Here is a 25,222-nt window from a genome sequence, read left to right as displayed (position 1 = left end):
ACTTTTACGGTAAAGCTAATTAAAACTTCTATGTACATTAAACATCAGTAGTCCATCTCAATCCTCCTCTTATCTCCTTTAAGAATCCACCACCTACCTCCAGGTCTTGAAGCTATTTTCCTACAATTTCTTCTAGAAGCTTTATGGTTTTTTTATTTTTAGGTTTTTGATCCACTTTGAGTTAATTTCTGAATAAGGTGTGAGATAGGGCTCCTCTTTCCTCTTTTGGCTATGGACATCCAGTTCTTTCACTACCATTTGTTGAATGGATTGTTCTGCCCAAGGTGTGTGGGTTTGACAGGCTAGCAAAAATCACTTGACCATACATGTGAGGGTCTGTTTCTGAACTATCAGTTTAGTTCCATTGGTCTATGTGTCTATCTTTCTGCCAGTACCATGCTGTTTTTACCACTATAGCTAGGTAATATAATTTAAAGTCTGGAGAGGAGAGTTCGCTTTTCCTTTTTAAATGTTCCCGGCTATTCAGGACCCCTTACCCTTCCAAAAAATTTGATAATCGTGTTTTCAATTTAAAAAATATATACCTGTGTAATTTTTATCAGGATTGCATTGAATCTGTATATCAATTTGAGTAGAATTGACATCTTAATGATATTTAGTCTTCCAGTCTGTGAGCATGGAATTTTCTTCCAGTTATTTAGGCCTTTTTGATTTCTTTTAACATTGAGTTGCAGTTTTCTGAATACAAGTGCTTTACATTGTTGATTAACTTTATTCTTGACTATTTGAGTTTTATCTGTCATATTTTATTTTTATCACTCTTTTGACACTTTTAGTTACTTTTTAAAATATAATCTTCATTTCTAGACTCTCTCTCACTGTCTTTTCTTGTCAGGCTCTTTTACACCCTTTAGTATTTCCTGAAAATCCAGTGTCTTTGTTAGAAATTCTCTCAGTTTCTGTTTATCTGTGAATATTCTAATCTCACCCTCATTTTTGAAAGACAGTCTTGCTGGATATAAGTTTCTTGGCTGGAAGCTTTTCTCTTGTGGTATCTTAAATATATTACACTACTGTCTTCTTGCCTCCATTGTTTCTGGTGAGAAATCAGCACTTAATCTTATTGGGTATCCCTTTTATGTTTATTCATTTGCTTTTCTCTTGCTGTTCTCAGAATTCTTTCTTAATCTTTGGCAGTTGACATTCTGATTAGGATGTGTCTTGGAGCTGGTCTATTCAGATTTTTTTAGATGGGAGTAGGTTGTTCTTCTTAGACATGGATATTTATGTCCTTCAATATGAACTTCAAAAAGTTCAGGGAACTTTTCTACCATTATTTCTTCAAATATTCCTTCTGCCCCTTTTCCCTTCTCTTCTCCTTCTGGGACACCCATAACATGTATGTTTGTGCATCTTTTGCTGTCATTTAGTTCCCTGAGACCTTGTTCAATTTTTTCCATTCTTTTCTTCCTCTGTTCTTTTATATGTTCACTTTCAGAGCCATTTCTTCAAACTCACCAATCTTTTCTTCTGCCTCCTCAAATCTGCTATTATATGATTCCAAGATTTTTAAAAATTTCATTTATTGCACCTTTCTTTCCCGTAAGATAATGCTATTTTTCTATGATTGCTTTCAAATTCTTATTTGTGCTTATCCAGTGTCTTCTTAATATCCTTAATCTCTTTACCCATCTCATTTAATTTATTAAGGAGATTTACTTGAACATCTGTGATTAGTTGTCTCAACTCCTTTATATCATCTGGAGGCTTGTCTTGTTCCTTTAACTGGGCGATAGTTTCCTGTTTCTTGGTATGGATTGTAATTTTTTGTTGGTTCTGGGCACCTGGTTTACTGGAGTATTTATTCTGGGTGCAGTTTTTCTCTTTAGTTTAGGGCTTCCTGCCCTTTCTCCCTTGCTGGTTGTGCAGTAGGAGCCAAGGATGTAGTTGGTGCTATAGGTTGTGGAGGCTCAAGCTGCCTACATTGCTCCAGGGACCAATGAAGCTTCTCCCAACTTTCTCCTTTGCCAGGGGTAGGGACAGGGTCACAGTTGTGTGGAATAATCCAAGTACTACAGTCGTACAGTAGTTGCCCAGAGAGACTGATGAAGCTTCACGCCCCTCTCTCCCCTGCCTGGGCAGGGATGTGGCTGCAGGTGTGGGCAGCAATCTATTTAGTACGGGTCTAAGATGACCGCAGTTGCCTTGATAGACTTCTGATTATTCAGTCTGTTCCAGCCAAATGTACCTGCAGTTACCTGGATAGGCTTCAGGGCCCACCAGCTTCTTCCCATCCAGAGGTGGGACTGAAGCCTACGCTAAAGCTGCAGGCCGATCTGGGTGAAAGAAATCGGTTCCTACTGTCACTGTGATTTTTGGTCAGCCTTGCTTTACCTCATGCTGGGGGCAGAGTCAAAATGGTGGCTACCTGCCTCTTTCGGACTTGGATGGGTTCAAACTTTAGCTATTCTTCGGGTTATACTTTAGCCAGCTGAATTTACTAATCAGTAGCTGAAATCAGTGGCCAACCATCTCTTCCTCCCCTGTTTTTGGGAAATGGAGCTTCAAATTCCAGCCTCAGGAATAGCTCCCGGGGAGGCTTGCACTGCCAAAGTAGGCTAATCACCAACATCTGCGGCTTGGCTGATATTTTCCCAGAGAGGCTGGTGCGGGAACCCCCAGCTTCCTCCTTGCTGAGGTGGGGCTGGGGCTTATGCTAGAACTGCAGTCTGACCTCGGTGGAAAGAAACCAGTCTCTACCAGCCCTGGGATTTTCAGTTGGCCCCTCTTCCCCTCCTGTCATGCACGGAGTTAAGTTCTTTACCAGCCTCTATCTGACTTGAACAGGTTCAAACTTTCGCTCTTCTTAGGATTATACTTTAGCCCGCTGAATTTACTCATCGGTAGCTGAAGTTGGTACCCAACTGACTCTTCCTCCCTCGTTTTTGGGACGTGGAGCTTCAATTCCAGCTGTGGAACAACTCCCAGAGTGGCTTGTGCCTCCATTGGAGGATGGGCATTGGACCCCACGGCGCCGAGCACTCTACTTCCGAATCTTCTCTGCAGATGGGCAGTCTCTTCCTTCCGTTTTTTTTCAAGGATGTGGCAGGATGCTTTTCTGGTCTCCTGGAACCCCCAGGCAGGTGCTTCAGCTAGCTCCAAAGAGTTGTGGGTGTTTACTAACTACCCTGTAGCAGGAGTTGACTCTAGCAGCTCCTTATTCTGCCACTGTCTTGCTGCTTGTCTCTAATTATTTCTTGCGTTCTGTCACCTCATGTTTGAGTGTTTCTAATTCAGAATTTGTTTTTCATTCATGTCTGGTTTCATTACCTTAATCACTTTTATCTTGTTTAAAATAGGTTACAGTTTGATTTGTTTTGTGGGTAGTTTCCTTCTAGCATGCTTTTATTGTCTGTAGGAAGGTTATTCTCTGTATTCTTTTTCTTTCTTATAATAACTTTAAATGGGATTTAACATGGTACTTTTCTGTTCCTTATTTTTATGCAGCATTAGCTTTCCTGAATTTTTAGAGTGGAGTGGGATTCAAGATAGCTTTTTGAACTCCAAGATCCCTCCCCCCCACTTTTTTTTTTTGTATAATACAAAAAATATATGGTGGTTTCCCAGCTTATTCCACTCCCCAACTTTTATCTTGACCTTCTCTGTCTTTTCTTCTGTTGTTCCTATCCTGTTCAATTTTTATTCCATTTGCGTTTGTTTCTCCTCAGTAAGGTAGACCAGTTCTAGAAGGTAGCCCTGGCTGGTCACTTCTAAGAATTTGTGAGAGTCTGTTCTAGCTGCTTTAGAACTTCTCATCATGAACTGCTTCTCCTTCCTTCTATCAGAGAATTTAGAGCCTTTCCCAGTTGTAGCTGCTGTTCTCAGATTGACCCACTGTTCTTTTCAGTGTGTACCTCTTTTGGGCTTCTTCTAGTCTGAGGTCTTTTGGACACTGTTGTTTTCTCCTGTACAGATGCCGATACCATGCAGGTTATGTGTTTGGTGGTGGTTTGTCCTCACTTGCTATATTTTGAAGTTACTCGTGCTACCTTATTTATTTTGAGTATTAAGCATGGGTTAGAGTTTGCTTTCTAGTTTTTCTGGATGGTGATTTGGATTAATAAGAAAACTGTTGCTGCTACTAATGTCACTTTCCCAGAATCCTAAACTAATCCCTACCCATACCTCCTTTAAAAACATGTTTTTCTAAGCCCTGTGTTGCAGTTTGGCATTGTTTATGAAATCCAAAAATAGGTAGTAGATTGTGTTTGTAAACTGGTCTGTTCATCTGGGTGTATTAGATTGTATTGGATTCAGAGGTTTCGCTTTTACTTGATTAAATAACGATTAAGGCTTTGATTGGGCCATATTAGTAGGATGTTGAAAACTACATGGCAGAAGAGTTAATTGGAGTTTTAATGCTGGAACCCTCGGAAGTAACTATACAGAGAAGCATATAAGTGAGGAAAGAGAAAAGGCTCCATTACACATGGCAGAGGCCATGGGAAGATAGACGAGCTGTTTGCCTGATAGTTTACAGCTGGCTTTGTAGAGAGAGATGAGACTTATCCCTGCCTATTGCTGATAATTGGAAGAAGTGGAACAACAGAGCCTTACGAGGAAGAGGAAGGCTGGACCCTTGCAGACGTTGGCAGCCATCTTGCTCCAACCTGTGGCAACAGACTTTGGTGAGGGAAGTAACTTATGTCTTATGGCCTGGTAACTGTAAGCCTCTATCCCAAATAAATACCCTTTATAAAAGCCAACAGATTTTTGGTATTTTGCATCAGCACCCCTTTGGCTGACTAATACACCCTGGAAATTTTTTTCTGCTTCCCTCTTTTTTTTCATTTCCTTGCCTTGATTTCTTTCATAAGTCCTGTTATATCTGTGGATCTTGAGATAAAATATAAAATTCTAACCCTTTGAGCCCCACCATTTACGTCTTTTCTCCAGCAAAATTTCAAATCTTTTATTAGGGACTAGAGTCTTCACTTAACCATATTTTATATGTCCTCAAAACTGTCCTCAACTTCACTGGAAAATATTTCTCTTACATACTTTTTTTTTTTTAAGATTTATTTTTTATTTATTTCACCCCCCCAATTCGCCCTGTTCCCCTTTCTCCCCCCATTTGTCTGCTCTCTATGTCCATTTGCTGTGTGTTCTTTTATGTCTGCTTGTATTTTCATTAGGCAGCTATTAGAACCGATCCTGGGATCTTCTGGAGTGGGAGAGAGGCGATTACACTCTTGAACCACCTCAACTCCCCTGTTCTGCTGTCTTCTTATTTTTTCTCCTCTGTGTCTTGTTGTATCATCTTGCTGCGCCATCTCTCCGTGTCAGCTGGCACACTTGTGTGGGGCGGCATTCCCATGCACGGTGGCTCTCCTGCATGGGCCGCATTCCCACATGGGCCAGCTTGCCATGTGGATCAGCTTGCCCTCACCAGGAGGCCCTGGGCATTGAACCTTGGACCTCCTATATGGTAGACGGGAGCCCACCTGGTTGAACCGCATTCTCTTGTTTTGAAGTTTCTGACTAAATTTTTCTATACCCTCCTGATTAATGGGCTGGCAAATCAATATATTGACCTTTGAAAATTCTTCTTTTATTGTTTTGCTTGATTAATGATTCAGCAAAAAAACTAAAAGGCAGATAACACGTTGGTAACAGTTATAGTCAGAGTTAGTATCTTATTTGCATTGAGTTCATACAAGTCAATAAAAAGCCTTTAAGCCCTAATAATAATAAATGGGCAGATGTTAGTTTACTTCACAAAATGTGGTAAATAGATGGAATAATTTAGCTCTGCTAATAAGGAAATGTGACATTGAAATAGTAGGATCCCCCTCTTTTCCCCACTTAAGTTTTCAAAATTTTTTAAAAAACGTAAAACCCAATGTAAAGTACCAGAAATGTGTTGGCTTTTATAAAGGTTATTTATTTGGCATAAAAGCTTACAGTTCCAAGCCCATGAAAAGTCCAACCTGAGGCACCATAAAAGGTGCTTTCTCACCAAAATCAGCTGCCACGTGTTGAAGCAAGATGGCCAGTGACCTCTTTCTGGTCTCTGCCTTCTCTTCCAGGCTTCCTCTCTCTCAGATGCTCTGCTTCCTTCCTGATTTCATCTGCAAGCTGGCATGGGGCTTGTCTCTTTCCAGTCCTCCTATATCAGTCTTGGCTGTTCTGCTCTTTTCCTAACTTCAGCTATAAGCTATCAGGGAGACAGCAGGGCTCTTGAGCTGCTCCATGGGTCCAATGTCTTCGGGGCTTCATGTTTAAGCAATTCTTTCTCTTAGATTGCTGTATCAAAAATATGCTGGGTCCCTTTTTCTCCTCTCTCTGTCCATGTGAGTCTGTTTATATCAGACCCAGCAAGGGGGTGGGACTAAACATAAATCACTCCTCACTGACATAGTACAATCAAAAACCCTAAAGCAATCTTATCAAGTAATCTAATTACTTGATCAATGAATTTTATATAATCAAATTGTATCATACTGAGAGGAATAGATTAGTTTACAAACATCTTTCTCTTTTTGGGATTTATAAAATAATTTCAAACTGCCACATCCATTATTGGTATGGATGCATTGGGACTAGTATATGCCCATATAGGCCTATTCCTTGGGTGGGCAAACTGGGATGGCCATACTGGGTCCTTTGCTTTTGTGGGGGAACTATGAGGCCTTTCACCTTATGACTTTTACTTTGTATGTATGCATGTATGTGTGAGTGTTGCAGTGCTCTGGGCCTTTACTCTTTTTACAAAAACCCTCCTTTCATACATTGCTAGTGACATAAAATTGTGGCTCCATTCTGGAAAGCAGTTTGGTCTAGTATGTTAAAAGAATCATAAGGTTATAATTTCTTGGGATGTAGCAGTTCCATTTCTTAGACTTTCCACTAAGAAAGTAATAAAAATATAGTACGTATATTTTAAAAAATGCTTCATGACAAATCATTGGAAAGAATCTAAATGTCTTAGAGGAAAATGGTTAAGTAAATTGTGATACATGCATTAGATGGGATATTGTATATTCAATCATGAAGATTAGGTAGACCCAAGGAAAATTTTGCATGATAACTCTTTTGTGTCACTTGTCACTTTTATATATCCATTATGATAACTATGTTAAAGATCATATATATGAAAGATCCTATATATAAGATAGCATTTATTATATTAAAGTGGTGGATTATCAATGGTGGTTTTTCCTACTTTGCTTTTCAAGCTTTTTCTGTAATGATGTTGTATGAGGTAATCTTTTTAATTTTAAAGGAACTCCCTATTTTTGCCACTGTTATTAGTATCCTTTGCCATTTTTTTTTCAGGAATATACACTTTGACCATCTGTGTTCAAGATGATGTATTTAGATATTTTAGGAGTTGAAAGTATCAGGAGAAAGAAAATCAACAGTAATTTCAGAGAATATTATTAAAATGCCTATTGAGGGTATTGACTACTTATTGCATGTTTTTAATTTTAATAGGTTTGTAGAATGGCTTCTGATTACTCAAGAACATGTGCTAGCCCAGATAGCATTCAGACTGGCGATGCTCCCATTGTCTCGGAAACCTGTGAGGTTTATGTTTGGGGGAGCAACAGCAGCCATCAGTTAGTGGAAGGCACACAGGAGAAAATCTTACAACCTAAACTGGCTCCTAGTTTCTCTGATGCTCAGACCGTGAGTTCTCTGTTTACCTTGTGAATTGGTATATGGTAGGGTGTATAGTCATGCTTTAAATAATGTTAAGTGTTTTTTTTAAATGAGTGAAAATTCTTGGTTGATTGTTTCTTATCTACTCTATATCTCATATATCTGTTTGTTTGGTGTTTTTTTTTTTTTTTTCATTTTAATAGAAAAATGTTTTCATACTCCTGACAGCTTTTCTAAGTTCCAAAAAAATTAAATTGGGCTCTGAATTTTTTAAAAGCATTATGAATGGTGGCAGACAAACACAAATGATAACTAAGATTACATAAAAACTAGATTTATCTCTTATGGCATTTCATTTTCTTATCTTGATCACATTTTTACATTTGTAGCTATCTCTTAGCCAAGTTACAACTTTTGCCTATTATTATTTTTATCAAAATGTGTTTTCTTTCCCAAGGTTTTAGGATACACTTTATATAGTTCTTGTCATAATGGACCCCAAAGAATTTATGGAAAATTTTTATTTCTTTCCCTTACTCAGTTTTAAGAGGAGGCTAAAACACTTTATTGTTTCATTCAACCATTATCTGGTAGATAATATAAAAATACACAAGAATTTAAGCTCAACAAATGAAGACAACATGAAAAAACCATAAATAGCTTCCTTAATTTTCTATTTACTCTGTAATTCTCTATAGAGTCATACCATATTCTACTTTAAAAAACTTCCTTTGAGACTCTTTGATAAAACTAGCCTTAAATATTATACTTAATTCTCACATATGCATTTTATATTTACAATTCTGTTTGTTTTCTTATAGATTGAAGCTGGACAATACTGCACTTTTGTAATTTCTACAGATGGCTCTGTCAGAGCTTGTGGTAAAGGCAGCTATGGGAGACTGGGCCTTGGAGATTCCAATAATCAGTCCACTTTAAAAAAGTTAACATTTGAGCCTCACAGGTCCATTAAAAAGGTTTCGTCTTCTAAAGGATCTGATGGTCACACTCTAGCTTTTACGACAGAAGGAGAAGTCTTCAGTTGGGGAGATGGTGATTATGGGAAATTAGGACATGGAAATAGTTCAACACAGAAATATCCGAAGCTTATTCAGGGTCCTTTGCAGGGAAAGGTATGTACTTTCTTTTATCTTTCAAATTTTCATGCCCCTCTATCCCTTTGGCTTATCTTTTATATATCTGCTTTTTAATTTACAATATACTTTCATATACATGATTTATTTTATCTTTTTAGCAACCTTGCAAAGTGGTTATTATTCCCATTTCACAGATAAGCAAACTGAGAATTCATTTAACAAATATTTAACACTTTCTAAGTGCCACACAGTGTTTTAGGCATTAGACATATAGCAGCAAACAAGACAGAGGTCTCTCCTCTTATGGAGCTTTAATCTGGTGGGTTAGAAATAATAAGTAAATAAATAGATAATTTCAGGTAGTAGTAAGGGAAAAAATTAAGTAATGTAATAGAGACTACCTTGGGCAGGGTGTGGTATTAGAGAAGAAGTCAGAAGGTCCTCTCCCAGGAGGTGGCATTTTAATGGAGACCTGGATAATGAGATAGAGCGGTTAAGTAACTTGCTCAATGTCACACACTAATAACTGACATCAGTAGAGTCTGAACCCATATCTTCTTATTTTTATTTCTATTTTACCTTTCTTTAAAGACATGAAGGTATTTTCCTAAACATGTAAACCAATTATAATGAGGTCCTCTGTTTTAAGATTGCATTTTTCCATGAACGTTTTTTTATATAGAAATCTTTATAAAGTTTAAATTTTAATTTTATACCAGAATTACAAATGAGACACTTTTCCTTAATGGGAGATTGTCTGGCAGGATTGGCTATCAAATGAATTTTACTCTTTTCTAACTTTCAGTATTTTCCTGTAGACATCAATCCCAAAGCAATGGTCCTAGGCACATTCCACTTTGAAAATTGTCAGTGGATACTTGATAAAAATATGATTCTGATTTTAAGAAAGTTCAAGTAAATACCATTTGCAGTTGTATTTTCTGTTTTTTCTCATACCTTCTTTTTTCCTTAATTCCAATTCTTTGTAATTTTCTTTCCTTATATTCCTTTTTATGTTCCAGTTTATAAAGGAAGTATTGGCAAGTAAAATAACAATATAAATATGTGGAAGTGGATAGAATTAATGGTCACACATTATTGCAAGTATAAGTAACAATGCTGTTTTTATAAATGTGATTGTGGCTGAAAGGGATAATCTAGGGAGGTTAGTGCTAATTGAAAGACAGCTAGAGGATTATCTAGGGAGTGTATAACAATGATTTTGGTGGTAGATGAGGATTGTGGTTAATAATACAAATCAAGAATGTTCCTCTGTTACAAGGTGTTAAGAATATGGAGATATATGGGAAGAATACAACTAATGTAATTTGTAGACTATAGTTAAGAGTAATATTGTAATGGTTTTATAGCAAAGGCAAAGGTACTGTATCAATACTAAAGGTAAAAAAAGAATATGGGATTTCATTTCATGAGATGTGAATATGATTATACATTTTTAAAAAAAATTTCTTCATTAATGAGGAGACCTTGGTCATGTCATTTAACCAGTCTGTGCTCATTTATGTATCTTTTTGAACACTGGAGAAACAATTGAATTTGTTTTTAGGGTTAAATAAAATAAATATGCCTGGACAGAATTTTTTAAAGTAGTGCATACGTAATTTGTTTAGCTGCCTTTTGTCTGTTATTTTACTTTTTGGAGTTGAAATAAAGTTGACTAATTTTGAAAAAAACATAGTATAAGCATCATGAAGGAAAAATGTCATAAAATTTTAAACTAAAAATTTAGAGGTCAAATTTCAGAAATTTTCATCGCAGTATTTAATATGTATTAGGTGCTTACTATTTTTATTTTAATCTAAGTTTTGAGTTTTCTAAGGTGCATTCTAAGTTTTGGAGATTAATAAGACATGGTGCTGCCATTACCTTGCCCCTACCAAATGGAAGATATTGGCTATAGTTAATAGTAATATTTTGATTGTGTTCTTTCATAGTTTGTAACGAATGTTTCACAACAGTGTAAGGTGTTGGTGGTAGGGTGATGTATTAGGAGCCCTGTGTGATGATATGCACCTTTTGTAAGTTCACACCTTTTACTTTATTATTGTTTATATATTTTCATGTATGAATGATATATATACTTCATTAAAATTTTCAAATGAAAAAAAAAAGGCATGGCACTATTAGTGTAGTCGTTTTTTCTTTGTATCTTTTTTTAGTGGCAAAAGGTGTGTGTGATCCCCAAATTATGTTGCTGTGTACCGTAATTCCTTTGATTTTACTTATCAACTGTACAGCTACTTGAGGGTAAAGAGATACTATTAGGAGTTTGATTAACAAACATATACTGCTTAGATCTTTCTGTATTGGTAATAGTCAATGTCCTTTTGAGAGTTAACCCTATTAGGTAATGAATTTTTCTTAGTCAGGAATAGAGGTTTTATGTTAATGTTATATTTTCAAAATTGTCATCATTCCATGTGTGTTTAGCTCCGACCAGTTCTTTTAGTAAAGATTTGATTGGTGATACAGAATTCCTGCAAGTGATTGAATGGATGTATTCAGGGACCCTGGTTGCTAGTCCTTATGATGCCTTTGTATGAATGAAAAGTCAGCCTTTGCTGCAGGTGGATACCGTCCTGCACAAGGGTTCATGGCTTGACAAGCAGGTCATAGGCTGTATTTTAGCCTTTACTTACCCCCTTAGCTAGGCATCCTTGTACTGGGCACATCCTTTACAGCTGAACATAGCAATTCCTGGATGAGTTATGAATATCAGCATCTCTGTGTCTCTCTTAGTGTCTATGTGTATGATCAAATATAGACTATATATTTTAGCGTCTGTGTGCTCATCAAATTCACTTAATGTTATATTTGTGTGTGCAATGCAGGTAGTTGTTTGTGTGTCAGCTGGATATAGACATAGTGCTGCTGTCACAGAGGATGGTGAATTATACACATGGGGTGAAGGAGACTTTGGAAGATTAGGTAAGATTTTTTAAAAATTGAAGTTATTCTCACAAAAAAATAGAAATGATTAAGTTACTGAAAAGCAGTGATAGATTAAACTGGTGAAAGACTGTCCTTTGTTTTATTAGTTTTAAACTGATTCTGGTGCTGATAGTTAAGAAGTAATTAAATCTGGCAAGTATTTACTGATTGTCTGCTGTGAGCAGGTATAGTAGCATTTCAGTGATAAGAAAGATATCATGATCCTGAAGTTATCGTCTAGCTGGTTATGAAAACAAGTCAACATGAGCATGATACAAGATAGCATAAGTTTAGTACTGTAAGAAAAGTGTAAATTAGAGTGTTTTAATAGTTCATTGAAGGAACTGGGGTTAGGAGCAGCTGAAATGACTCTGTTTTTAATATTTATTTCCACTAAAAAAAAACCCAAAACTCAATTCTGTTACCAACTTGTAATGCTTTTTCCACCTGTTAAACAATGGCTTAGACAAAAAGAGTAATTTAACCTTGTTTCTTTGTTATTGTGTTTCATCCAAGGTCATGGTGACAGTAATAGCCGTAACATTCCAACCTTAGTAAAAGACATTAGCAATGTAGGAGAGGTTTCTTGTGGCAGTTCACATACTATTGCTTTATCTAAAGACGGAAGAACTGTATGGTCTTTTGGAGGAGGAGACAATGGTATGTAAAAAATTATTTATTGGTAGCTTTGGCTTTTATTTCTTGAGGCTTTTTGGTTTGTTTTTTTAGTTATACATGGCTAATATAGGAAAACTCAAATATAGATGAACAGAAAGGAAGAAACACAACCTGTGTTTCTACAAACGTTTTTATAACCTTTGTTAATTTGTTATACTTTGTTAGATAGATTTCTAAATAAACATACATTTATGCAAGTATGTACATATATTTCAACATAGATGTCTTTTTAAAAACCAAAGTGGATCTATATATATATATCGTCCATAATATTTTATAAAATTATTTTATAATTTTACTGTTTTATAATCTGACAGTATTTTATGAGTACCCATCTATGTCAACAAACATGGTTCTACATCATTTCTTTAAATGGCTGCAAAAGTATTCTTTAACATGATTGTTAACACAATTCATAAAACTAGTTCTCACATTTGAGTATCCAGATGGTTTGCAAATTCTTTGATTTTTAAAAACACCACCACAATGAATGACCTTATGACTAAATCTTAGTCCACTTTAGTCACTTCTACCAGCAGTGTGAGAGTGCCCATTCCCTCAAATCCTTTAACAGCACTAGGTGTTAAAATTAAGATGATTTTTACAAATATTTTAAAAGTGAAAAAGGTATTTAATTTGTATTTCCTTGATTCTTAGTGAGGTTGAATTTACATATTGTTCGTCATTTGTTTTTCTTCTTTAGTGATTTGCCAGATTTTCTATTTCATGAGCTATTGAATCTTAATTTTAAAGTAAAAATTTATTTACACATGCATTTCTTTTAGGACTTGTATATTAGGTCAGCAAATTTGAAGTTAAAAGTATGACTATTAATGGGGAGAAAGACATAGAAAAATAATTTTTCTTATCCCTTTTTAAATGGTTTAATTGCTTGAAAAAAAAGATATGGAAGGTTATTGTTTGTACTTTCTTATAACAACTCTATTTGTTAATATCCTCTACTCTCAGAAGGCTACAGCTTTCCACATCTGTTAGGTTAGTGATAGAAAGATTTGAGTCATTGATCCTCTTTAATACTTGAAAAAAATAGAGGTTCTTTAAAACAAAGTGAATTGATTCATTGAATGTGTTTGTTTTTGTAGGGAAACTTGGCCATGGTGATACCAACAGAGTGTATAAACCTAAAGTTATTGAAGCTTTACAAGGAATGTTCATTCGCAAAGTTTGTGCTGGCAGCCAGTCTTCACTTGCTTTGACATCAACTGGGCAGGTAGAACTAAGAGATGAGCATCAAAGACTGAGAAAGAATATTTCAGATGATTTGATGACTAAAAAGTAATAAGGGTGTTTAGATTGAAGTGTTAAATGCTTTTTTTAGGTAACCTACTGAAATAAAATATTCTCTTCTATTTGACTAAGTACAATATATAGAACCAGCTCTTTTCCCACGCATCATACAGTCCATCCAAGGTGTATAATCAGGGGCTCTCAGTATAATCACAGAGTTGTGCACTCAGAGCCACAACTTTTAGAACATTTTCATTACTCCAGAAAGAAAAATCCCAAACCCTTAAGTTATATCCTCCTATTATTGACCCTTTTGCATTGGTATAGTAGCTTTGTTACAATTGATGTAAAAATATTTTAGTATTAGTGTTAACTATAGACCATAGTTTACATTAGTTGTATTTTTCACATCTACTACCATATTATTATCAGCTTGTAATAGAATGACATACATTTGTTCTAATTCATGGAAGAACATTCTTGTGTTTATACTAATTAACCACATTCATTATCCACAACCAGGTTCACTCTGTTATACATTCCCAAGTTTATCTTCTGGCTTTTCTCCTGTTGATATATGCAACCCTACACTTCCCTTTTCAACCACAATTACATCCATAAATCAGTGCTATTAATTATATTCACAATAATTATAATAATGTGTTACCATCATCTTTATCCATTTCTAGATATTTACAATCAACCTTATTAAAGATTCTACAGACACTAAACATCAGCTCCCCATTCTCAACTCTTATTCTATCTCATAGTAACAGATACTCTAGATTTTAACTCCCTGAATTTACATATTGTAATTAGTTCAAATTAGTGAGACCATATAATATTTGTCCTTTTGTGTCTGGCTTATTTCACTAAACATAATGTCCTCAAGGTTCATCCATGTTTTCTCATGCAGTAGGACTTCATTCCTTCTTACAGCTGAATAATATTCCATCACATGTATATGTCACATTTTGTTTATCCAGTCATTGGTTGACAGACACTTAGATTGTTTCCATCTTTTAGCAATTGTGAGTAATGCTGCTATGAACATTAGTGTGCAAATGTCTGTTCACATTCCTGCTTTCAGTTCTTCTGAATATATACTTAATTGTGGGGTTGCCAGATCCTATGACAGGTCTATATTTAACTTCCTGAGGAACCACCAAACTCTCTTCTACAGTGGCTGTACTATTCCTACCAACAGTGAAGGAGTGTTCCAATTTCTCCACATCCTCTCCAGCACTTGTAGTTTTCTGCTTTTTTAATAGTGGCCATTCTGTAAGGTGTGAAATGATATCTCATTGTAGTTTTGATTTGCATTTCCCTAATAGCTAGTGATGTTGAACATTTTTTCATGTGCTTTTTGGCCATTTGTGTTTCCTCTTTGGAAAAATGTCTATTCAAGTCTTTTGCCTATTTTTAAATTGGGTTATTTGCCTTTTTATTATTTAGTTGTAGGATCTCTTTATATATCTTGGATATTAAACCCTTATTTGATATGTGGTTTCCAAGTATTTTCTCCCATTGATTAGGCTGCCTTTTCACCTTTTTGACAAGGTCATATGAAGCACAAAAGTTTTTAATTTTGAGGAGGTCCCATTTATCTTTAATTGCTTATGCTTTGGGTGTTAGTTCTAAGAAACTGCCTCCTACCACAGGATCCTGAAGATGTTTCCCTACATTTTCTTCTAGGAGTTTTATGGTTCTGGCTCTTATATTTATGTCTTTGATACATTTTTAGTTAATTTTTGTACATGGTGTGAGATACGGGTCCTCTTCTTTCTTTTGGATATGGATATCCCAAGAACCAGGCTCTTCTGACACTGTCTCTTTGACCCTGATAAACCTTTACCCAGGTCCCTGTTCTTTCTATTAAGATGGTTTTATAAAACCTTTCAGCACTCAACTTCCCTTAAATCTTTTCCTAAAAATCATGGCTAGAGGGGAAAAACAAGAATAGATCCTGCTAGAACCAGTGACATGAACTAAGAAGGCAGGAAGTTGAGCAAAAGAGAGGGAGAATAGAATGGAAAATAATCTGAGAGGGTTAAGTGTTTCTGAGAAAGGGAGTTAGGCTTAGGATAGTCAGAATTTTGTAATCCCTTTATAAACTTTTCAACTTTTATATGCATTTTTTTACCTTTGTTTCATGTCCTGTTTGTTCATTTATGCCCTTGTAGTTATAAAAAAATGATAAGAAAATTTTAAGGGGCATAGGGGAAGAGGTTGGCAACAGGCTGGTGGTGGGGAATGACCAGGTAAGATCATTATTTCCCTGATTTTGCCCTTGTTTTCACCAGTGATGACTGAAAGACTGAGCTGACTACTCATTCTTTCACAGCTTATGAGAGCCCTTTATGAACCAGGCGCAGGGATAGACATAGGTATAAAAATGTTTCTGACTAATTAAAAAGGTAGATGACCAGCAAAGCTGAAATTAACGTATAATTATTCTTTGAAAGGCTGGACTGCTTTGAGTCCTGAAAAAAAAAAATAACTTAGACTATTAAGTTGTATTTTGCTACATTAGTCATTTTTTACAACTCTTAACAATATCTTAAAAGTTAATACTCCTTTGCGTATTTCTCACTATTGGTTTTGTGGAAAGGATCCATGAATTGAGGTCAGAAGATGCTCATTTATTAGATGTATGGTCACAGACAAATCACAGACCTCCCTTGAGCTTCATGTTCTTTTATATGAGAGGGGTAATAATTTCTGTGTTCCCTACCAATGGTTTTAAAAGATAATTATTTAAATTGAAACTTTCTATAAATTATCAAGTACTTTTCGACTGTTAGTTTTGTAAATAATAATAAATTGAATATATTACATTGAATTCCTAGAGAATTTGTAAGCTATATGCTGTATAAAATAGTTGTATCATGAGCACACTAAGTTATATGAAATAAAATATATATGCTTACAGAAAAATAAAGTGACAGAAATATTTTCAAATGTTAAGGGTGTTCTGTTAGTCATTATACTTGCTGAGTAGGAGATGAAGATCAACATCTGCTTTTCCCTCAGGGCCTCTTTAGAGCTAACTTTCCATCAAGCTAAATGTGATTCTCATGTTTAAAGATACAGTATGCATTTTTTTATACAACACGGTCCAAATGCAAGCCAACTATTTATTTATTACTCAACTGAAGTTACAATGAAAGAGAAAACTAGCTATGTGATCCTGAGCGACAGTACTGTAGTTGTACTTTATGAGTAATTTAGGAGATTTTCAATGTATATTGATTTTTACCTGACTTGTATTAGTTTCTAACCTCTCCTGGCAAATGCCTTTATTGTACTGGATTTATGTTATGTTCTGTACTTTTTTTAAATAAGTTCTCTAACAGCTGGTACCAGTATTATTGAAGAGGTTTAACTCTTAAGCAGTCTTTCCTGAAATATATTTGCCAGAGGAAAAAAATTGCCTACATTTGATGGCATAAAGATAAGAGTCTATATGATGTTACCAAAACTCTTAAAGGAAAAAAAATCATTGAATTGACTGACTGTTTTGATTTTGGCTTGCCAAATAGGCAGCCATGTGTCCTTTTACCATCCTCTTCTTTGCTTCACCCTTTCCCCAGCTTCTTAAATCAGTCAATGGTAGTTTTGGTATTAGAAAAAAATTAAGATGTTCAAGGTGAACTATCTTTACTACTGCTTCACATGGCCCTCTAAGTGCTAATTGAATTGTTATAACACTGATGTGTGGTCGTTTTTAACTAAATCATATACATTAATTTTGTGATTTTTATAACCCATTATAAAATCAGATTTCAGTCTGATGAACCAAGAAATATTTTCTAGTACCTGCACAGTGAGAAACATGTGAAGAAGTTTTAAAAACAGCTACACTCTTTCCAAAACTGCTAAGATTGGGAAACTATAACAGAATACAGGCCAATTAATGGCTTTGCAAGAATCTCTCAGATGTTCCTACCATTTCTTCTGTGACCAGTTTCTTTTTCTTCTTAGCTCAGATGCTTTTCCAAACATGTGTAATGAACTGTATTAGGGACAATGATTAAAAAACAGCAAAGTAATCATGATGGCAGTTTTAAAAATATGATAAAAATAAATATTTTAATGTCAGAAAGTTATTTAGACTCAAACCAGAGTCTTATTGATAGATGATATATATTCCTGAACAAGTTAAGTCCTCAACCTAATAGTCTCAGGAAATTATGTGTGGTATATTTCTGTTTGTGTTTCAGGTCTATGCTTGGGGCTGTGGAGCTTGTCTAGGTTGTGGTTCTTCAGAAGCTACTGCCTTGAGACCCAAGCTTATTGAAGAACTGGCTGCAACAAGAGTAGTTGATATTTCTATTGGAGACAGTCATTGTTTGGCTCTTTCTCATGGTAAAATGTTTTGTTTTTAAAGAAATAATATTAACTGTTACCTTCCATAAATATATTACATTTAAATTAGGCTTTCTTTTTTACTTTGCGTTTTGTTTTTAGATAATGAAGTTTATGCCTGGGGCAATAATTCAATGGGGCAGTGTGGCCAAGGAAATTCCACAGGTCCTATTACTAAACCAAAGAAAGTGAGTGGCTTAGATGGCATAGCAATTCAACAGATCTCAGCTGGAACATCACATAGTCTGGCATGGACCGCTCTTCCTAGGGACAGGTGAGAGCGCCCACATTTAAAAAGTCTTATGTTTTAATAACAACAAATACCAATAAAAAATAACTGTACTTCCTTCATAAAATGCCCTTCTAAACATTTATAGTACTGATTTTTTACTGTCATAGAAATGGCATCTAAATTTCTTTTAATTTGAATGTTAAGGTTATATATGTTTCATAAGCAGGAAGTTATACTATGTATTTAAGACATTTTTAAAATTTAAGTGTCTTGTAAACATTTTAATTCCCTTTCTGTTTTCTTATAACTGATTTTAAAGATGAAATGTCTCCTTATCAAAGAGGAGATGAAATTGAAATAATCAAAATCAGAACTAGTTTTTATTTATTTAAAACAGTTAATTAGTTCCAGTGCTGTTTATGTGGTTAAATTTTTTTCATAAAACAAACATACCAACAAACAGTGGCCACACTTAAAAATGTTTACTTTTTGCAGAATTTTAACTTTTTCCTAAAATGATATCTACCTCTTTATAGACAGTTAAGTAGGTGGTTTTAGTCAATATTAGGAGGTTGACTTTTAAAGAATGTTTGGGTTGTTCTAGATATTTTCAGGTACATGCATGCTAATTTATAATTTAAAGCTTTATTATATCTGCATTTTAAACCTTTGATTTAGAAGGGCTTTATTATAACATTCTAACCAATTTAAAAAATATATAGATACATAGTCCTCCAAAACAAGCCAAAAATATTGGTTGAATATAGTTTTCTATTAGTATTAAATCTGCACCTTCCCAATTTATATGTAGATAGGTGATTTCCAAGATATTCAAGATCGTCACAGATATTTTAGAAATTTTTCTTTTTAGTAGACTTGAGTATATTACTCTATAGAGTTAGGATATATTTCCTAATATGAAATATACATTCTGTTGACTTTTAAGAACCAGAAAGGGCCTTAGGAACCCTTTGCCTTCAGAACAGTAAATATCCAAACCTTCCAGAACATTTGGTTATGTTTTCTCAATTCTTGGTTTCTCTCAGTAGCTAGAATGAAGGATTTTATTACCTTTATAATCAAAATGTTTTGTCTATGTTGTTGAAATCTTTTAGCACTAATGTCTTAATTTTTATTTTTTGCACATGTGTGAAAATTTAGTTTTAAACCTGTTTTATGATTTTCTTATGCTTCCTTCTAGACAAGTTGTGGCGTGGCACCGACCTTACTGTGTAGATCTTGAAGAGAGTACCTTTTCACACCTGCGTTCTTTTCTTGAGAGATACTGTGATAAAATAAACAGTGACATTCCTCCACTCCCTTTCCCTTCATCAAGGTATGTTTTATATAGATAAATATGTGTGTGCACACATGTATTACCTGTTTTATGTTTTGAGTTTTGACTTACTCTGACTACAAATCTTTTCTTGTTTTGCTTCTCCCTTCCCCCCCCCAATTATATGGAACTTCTTTATGACCTAGGAAAATGACAAAGCTTAAGTACTTTTTGATAATAACCTCCAGGAAAAATTACCTATAATTTCATAAGTCAAGCTTTAAAAATTACTACTGTTCATAATTTGGCAAAATTGATTTTTAAAGAGAAAAAGTGTTACTCAGACTGGATAGCACGTACTCTATCCTGTTCCAAAAATTCACAGCAGTTTATTTTGTTTCAGGGAACACCACAATTTCCTCAAGCTGTGCCTGAAGCTGCTTTCAAATCACCTTGCTCTCGCACTAGCTGGGGGGGTTGCTACCAGCATTCTTGGGAGGCAGGCAGGTCCACTTCGAAATTTGCTCTTTAGACTGATGGACTCAACTGTCCCAGATGAAATCCAGGAGGTAAGAGCATAGCACTTATGAATCTGAATCGCAAGCTACATCTTCCCCTGAGGTTGTATCTCATATATTCAGTTGTGTATTGGCCAACATCAATTAGATATTCTTTCCCTTACTCCTGTTTCTTGGTGAAAGTAGATTTTTTTGGCTACCTCATCCATTAAGACAAAGGTTAGATGTCGAGATGTGTTTCAGAGAAACCTTTCCTTTTCTGTCCTTCCACCAGGTTAGCATTATCCTGTATTGTATTGCCTATTTACAAGCTTTTCTGTCTTTCCAACAGAAGAGGAAGTCCTGAGGGCAAGGACTTGAAGATTTATTTATCTTTTACTTTATTTTATTTTTTTAATATATTCCCCCTCCCTCCAGATGGTTCTCTCATGAGGCACTGGGAACTGAATCCAGGACCTCCCACATGGGAGGCAAATGCCCAACAGCCTGAGCCACATCCGCTCCTTGTAGGCTGCGATGTCTGCTGGCCTGTGGCATCTGCTTGTTTAGGCATCTGCTCATTGTGGCAGGGTGCGGCATCTAACTCTTGTTGTGAGTGTCTAGCTCTTGTTGTGGTGGGGTGTGGACATCTAGCTCTTGTTGCGCAGGGTGCAGCATCTAGCTCTCGTTGCAGTGGGTGCGGATGTCTGCTTGTCTTCTTTAGAAGGCACTGGAGCCCAAATCTGGGAATTCTCATGTGGTAGGTAGATGCCTAACTGGCTAAGCCACATCTGCTTTCCAATTTTTTAAATTTATATATCCTTAGCACCTGGTGCATGGCTTAATCAATGGTAGTAATTGAATAAGTGGGCTAGGTCATCTCCTAGAACCCCATCTGGTAGGAGAGAAACATTGATGTTTTAGTTTGCCAAAAGTATGCTAATGCAAAGTATATATTAGGGGTAAAGGCTTACAGTTCTGAGGCTGTGAAATGTCCAAATCAAGGCACTGTCAGAGATGCTTTCTCACCCAAGTCAGCTACTGGTGATCCAGGTGTTTTAACATGTGGTGAAAATGGCAGCTGATCTCTGCCAAGGTACCTGCCTTCCCCTCCAGAATCTACCATCTCCAGGAGCTCAGCAGTGGGCATCCAGGCATAGGACTTGTCTCTTTCTGGGCCTTTTCTCTCAGTGTCAGCTGCTCCAGTTTCCTTCCAGGTTTAGCTGTGGGCTGTCAGATATATGGCTCATCTCTTCAGCCTTGAACTGCTTCATGGGCCCAGTCTCTTGGAGGTATCGTGCTTAAGCTTTGGCTGCTAATTATCCTTGAGTCCCCTCTCACATGGCAGGATAGAAAATGGCAGCTTCCTTTTTCTGTGTGTTTCTCTGTGTCTCCATTTATATAAAGCTCCAGTAAGAGGGTGGAGACAAAACCTGAGTCATATCTCACAAACATAGTCCAATCAAAAGGGCCCTATACCTCACAGGAATGGATTAGTTCATAACCTTTAGAACATAATCTTTTTCTTTTCGAGATTCATAAAATAACTTCCAAGTGTAACAGTTGGATATTAGTAGGAAAGAACCTGGGATAGAACAGATTATAAATAAAGAGAATGTAGTTTGGAAAAACTTATTTGGTATTACAATGTTAAATTTGGGGAACTTAAAAAAAAACCGCTTTTGTATGTTTGTGGTCAGGCACATTTGGGCCTCTTTTTACTTTCTGATATGTATTTCTATTTCTCTTCACACTTATAATTACTTGTTCAGGGTTTTTCACACTAGACTATATGCATCATGAAAGCAGGACATTTTTCTGTCTTCTTTGCCATATCCACAGCATTTTGCACAGACCCTGGGTTCAGTGCTCTAGACTTAACACTAAATATTTGCTGGGTGATATTTAGCTGTCTAGTGGCAAATCCAAAACATCTATCCCAGTCTTCATAATTATTATTTAGTTTTTAGGGCAGTTGTAGGTTTACAGAAAAATCATGTAGAAAGTACAGAGTTCCCACATATCCCCTCCCCCCATTATTAACATTTTGCTTTACTGTGCTACTTACATCGTATTTGAATCAATATTATATTATTAACTAAAGTCCATAATTTTACATTAGGGTTTACTCTGTGCTTTACAGTTCTATAGTTTTATTTTTTCTTAACTTTTATTGTGGTAACATATATAACCTAGAATTTCCCATTTTAACCACTTTCAAGTATTCAGTTATTTTGTTGTTATCCAGCATATCCTTATTTTCTTAAAAACATGCAAAGGAAGATTTTTCTGCTTTCTTTGTTCAAATGCCAACTTCTTGAGACTTCTGTGATCCTATTAGAGGATTCATTCTGCAACTGACTTTATTTAAAATGATAAGAACTAGGGCAATAAAGTCGCTTTTCTTTTTTGATATTAGGTGGTAATTGAGACCCTTTCAGTGGGGGCAACCATGCTGTTGCCTCCATTACGAGAACGGATGGAATTACTTCATTCTCTTTTACCCCAAGGACCTGACAGATGGGAAAGTTTATCTAAAGGACAGGTAAGCCTTTGAGTGGAATCTAAGTAAACCAGTAATTTCACACACAAACAAATGTTCTGAGAGGGGAATAAAGTGCATTGGTTCTTCTCTGGAGCGACCATTAAATTACATTAAAGTTAAAAAGTATCCTATACACTTATTTTGTATTCTTCTAGTTATTTTTGTTAATGCTTAAATTTCATTATCAATTTCATCTTTCCCAAGCCATGAAATAGAAAATGATATTATTGTTCATGCTACCTTCTTTCGAAATAATCTGGTTTTAATATGAAAACACAGTCTTAGAGCAACTTCACTGTGCATATGAATCACCTGGGGTCTTGTTAAATTGCAGATTCTGATTCAGTCAGTCTGACTCCCTCCTTCCCCACCCTTTCCACCTTCTCCCTCAAGAATGCATTTCCAATAAGCTCTCAGGTGATGTTGCTGGTCCTAAGGCCTCAGGCTACATTTTGAGTAGCAAGGGCTGAGAACATTCACTTGTTACATTTTTATTCTGTGATTATTTTTCTGCTTTAAAGAAATTATTGTGGCAATGCAAAGATGAATCCAATATGAATCTTGTCCAATAGGAATTTGCAGGTTTGTGGGGAAGTTTGGCTTTGGATGCAAATAAAATATTTTCTGTATTACTTGATAAAGTATAGAATGTACTGATCATTTGGCTCATTTATAAGTAATACATGTTAACAGTATTGAGAGTGCAAACTTTTTTCCCAGTCAAGATTTCTGTCTCCCTTGAAGTTAGCATCAAAAAGGTATGTAGCACTTCCATATTTTTCTTTCAGTACCATTGTGTCTTTGGTAATTGAAGATAATGTAATATACCAAGATTTTCTTCTGTCCTGGTGGGCATAAACTACACCTTGGGATTTTTATTCCTTTCAGAGAAGAATTGTGATTAGATGCTGTTTGAGTTTAATAGGACTCTGAAAGGGAAAATCTGTTGGCCACAAACTGAGAGCCCAAAAGTATTTCAGCAGTTATTGGGTGAAAAATAAATTGGTACTACAGATAAAGCTTTATGATGGAAGAGGGGAAACTGGTTGAAAAATAAATTTATTTGGGAGAAATTATACAGTTTGAAACCTTGGACTTGAGTGTTGGTTCCATCACTAAAAAGTTGTGTGATCATAGATAATTCAGAAATTTCTTCAAGCCTTCCCTCTTCCCCCTGCCTCACTTGTAAACCGGAAATAATACCTGCCCTGCTATCCTACCAAACTTACTATGAGGCTCAAATGAGTAATTTCTGTCAAAGTTCTTTATAAACTGAAAAACTGTAGGAATGTAAAGTAAGGAAAAAAATAGCAAACCCTGTAGAACTGAAGAAGGGATGGGGGATAGCTCTAAAAAATTTGGAGAGAATGTAGGAATTGACAGGGACTTTCTATGACATGCATGGGTGGTGTCCCAGCCATTTTTGTGAGTAATAAGAACCAGAAATTACTCTGGTAAGTTAAGAAATTATCTCATGATTCATATATATAATATTTGCAGTTCCTTAGATGCAATGACATATAAATAATGGTAGATATGGTATTATAAAGCAAGTTTGATTTGTTTTCCCTTTTAGGCCTATGTGATGTGCCTTATAAAATAATTGACATACAAACTACACCCAATTAAATTACGCATTCATTTGTATTACATCTTTGGAAGAATTACGTTTTAGTATTCTTTTTACATTTACATTTATTTACAAATAATGCTAATCATTTCTTAAACTAAGAGCTACTTTTTCCACTTTCTTTTCAGCGTACTTTTATTTTCCCAGTGCCAGGAAAATCAAAGATAACTTATCACCTATTATTTCCAGTATTACTAATCTATGTTATTTTAATTATTTCATGTTTTTAATGATTAGAGTTGGAGGTAGAGGGAGACAGGTAGTTTAGTGCAGGTTTGATAACTCTGATAAATAAACTCAAGTTAAAAATTAATGTTCTTCATGGGATAGTGTGGGCTATGATGTCGACCATTGACTATGGGATGCAGCGATGTCCGGAGATGTACTTACCAGGTGCAATGGATGTGTCATGATGATGGGAGAGAGTGTTGCTGTGGGGGGAGTAGGGGGGTGGGGGCGGTGGGGTTGAATGGAACCTCATATTTTTTGAATGTAATTTTTAAAAAAAAATGAATTAAAAAATAAAATAAAATAAAAATTAATGTTCTTGGATGCAGATGTAGCTCAGGTGGTTGAGCGTGCTCCCCATGTACAAGGTCCCCAGTACTTTCTAAAAATAAACAAATGAAAACAAAAACCAGCTCTCATTGGGGAGCAGATGTAGCTCAGTAGTTGAACACCCGCTTCCCATGTACAAAGTCTTGGGTTTAATCCCCAGTACCTCCTTAAAAAAAATATATACACACACACACACACACACAAATGCTCTTTATTACTTTTTGGTGAGATAATTCAGTTTTTAAATTCATAGTTTGATTCTATTGAAACTCAATAAGTCAGGTTAAAAATAAGTTCCTGTGCATTCATGGAGTAATATTGACTTGATGGGTTTGTTAAATCCTTGTTATTTAATGTTATATGCTGAGAAGTTCCTATGTTTTGCACCAGGCAAAGCAAGTGATCGTTTATTAAACGATTTAGTACATTTATTAAGTTACAACTAATTTTTCCAGCATCTCTTTCAATGTCAAGTGAGAGGCCCTTTGGCTAATTTGTAATGTGCTCAGTTTAAA

The 25,222-nt window shown here is 35.6% G+C and overlaps 1 protein-coding gene across 7 annotated transcripts in view; it reads left to right on the top strand.

Moving 5' to 3' along the window:
* HERC1 (HECT and RLD domain containing E3 ubiquitin protein ligase family member 1) overlaps positions 1–25,222 on the top strand; it is a 249,261-nt gene that overhangs the window by 78,752 nt on the left and 145,287 nt on the right. For all 7 annotated transcript variants that reach the window (XM_058294320.2, XM_058294317.2, XM_058294319.2 and 4 more), the window contains exons 4-13: positions 7,459–7,653; positions 8,448–8,759; positions 11,576–11,672; positions 12,192–12,335; positions 13,457–13,584; positions 17,825–17,969; positions 18,072–18,243; positions 19,403–19,537; positions 19,881–20,046; positions 22,394–22,519. In XM_058294320.2, coding sequence (XP_058150303.1) covers positions 7,459–7,653; positions 8,448–8,759; positions 11,576–11,672; positions 12,192–12,335; positions 13,457–13,584; positions 17,825–17,969; positions 18,072–18,243; positions 19,403–19,537; positions 19,881–20,046; positions 22,394–22,519 — 1,620 coding nt within the window. The remainder of the gene's footprint in view (positions 1–7,458; positions 7,654–8,447; positions 8,760–11,575; positions 11,673–12,191; positions 12,336–13,456; positions 13,585–17,824; positions 17,970–18,071; positions 18,244–19,402; positions 19,538–19,880; positions 20,047–22,393; positions 22,520–25,222) is intronic.

This window comes from Dasypus novemcinctus, chromosome 3, assembly GCF_030445035.2.
Source record: "Dasypus novemcinctus isolate mDasNov1 chromosome 3, mDasNov1.1.hap2, whole genome shotgun sequence".
NCBI classification, from domain to species: Eukaryota; Metazoa; Chordata; class Mammalia; order Cingulata; family Dasypodidae; genus Dasypus; species Dasypus novemcinctus.
The sequence above is the reverse complement of the archived record's forward strand: the minus strand, read 5'-3'. Positions and strand labels throughout refer to the sequence as shown.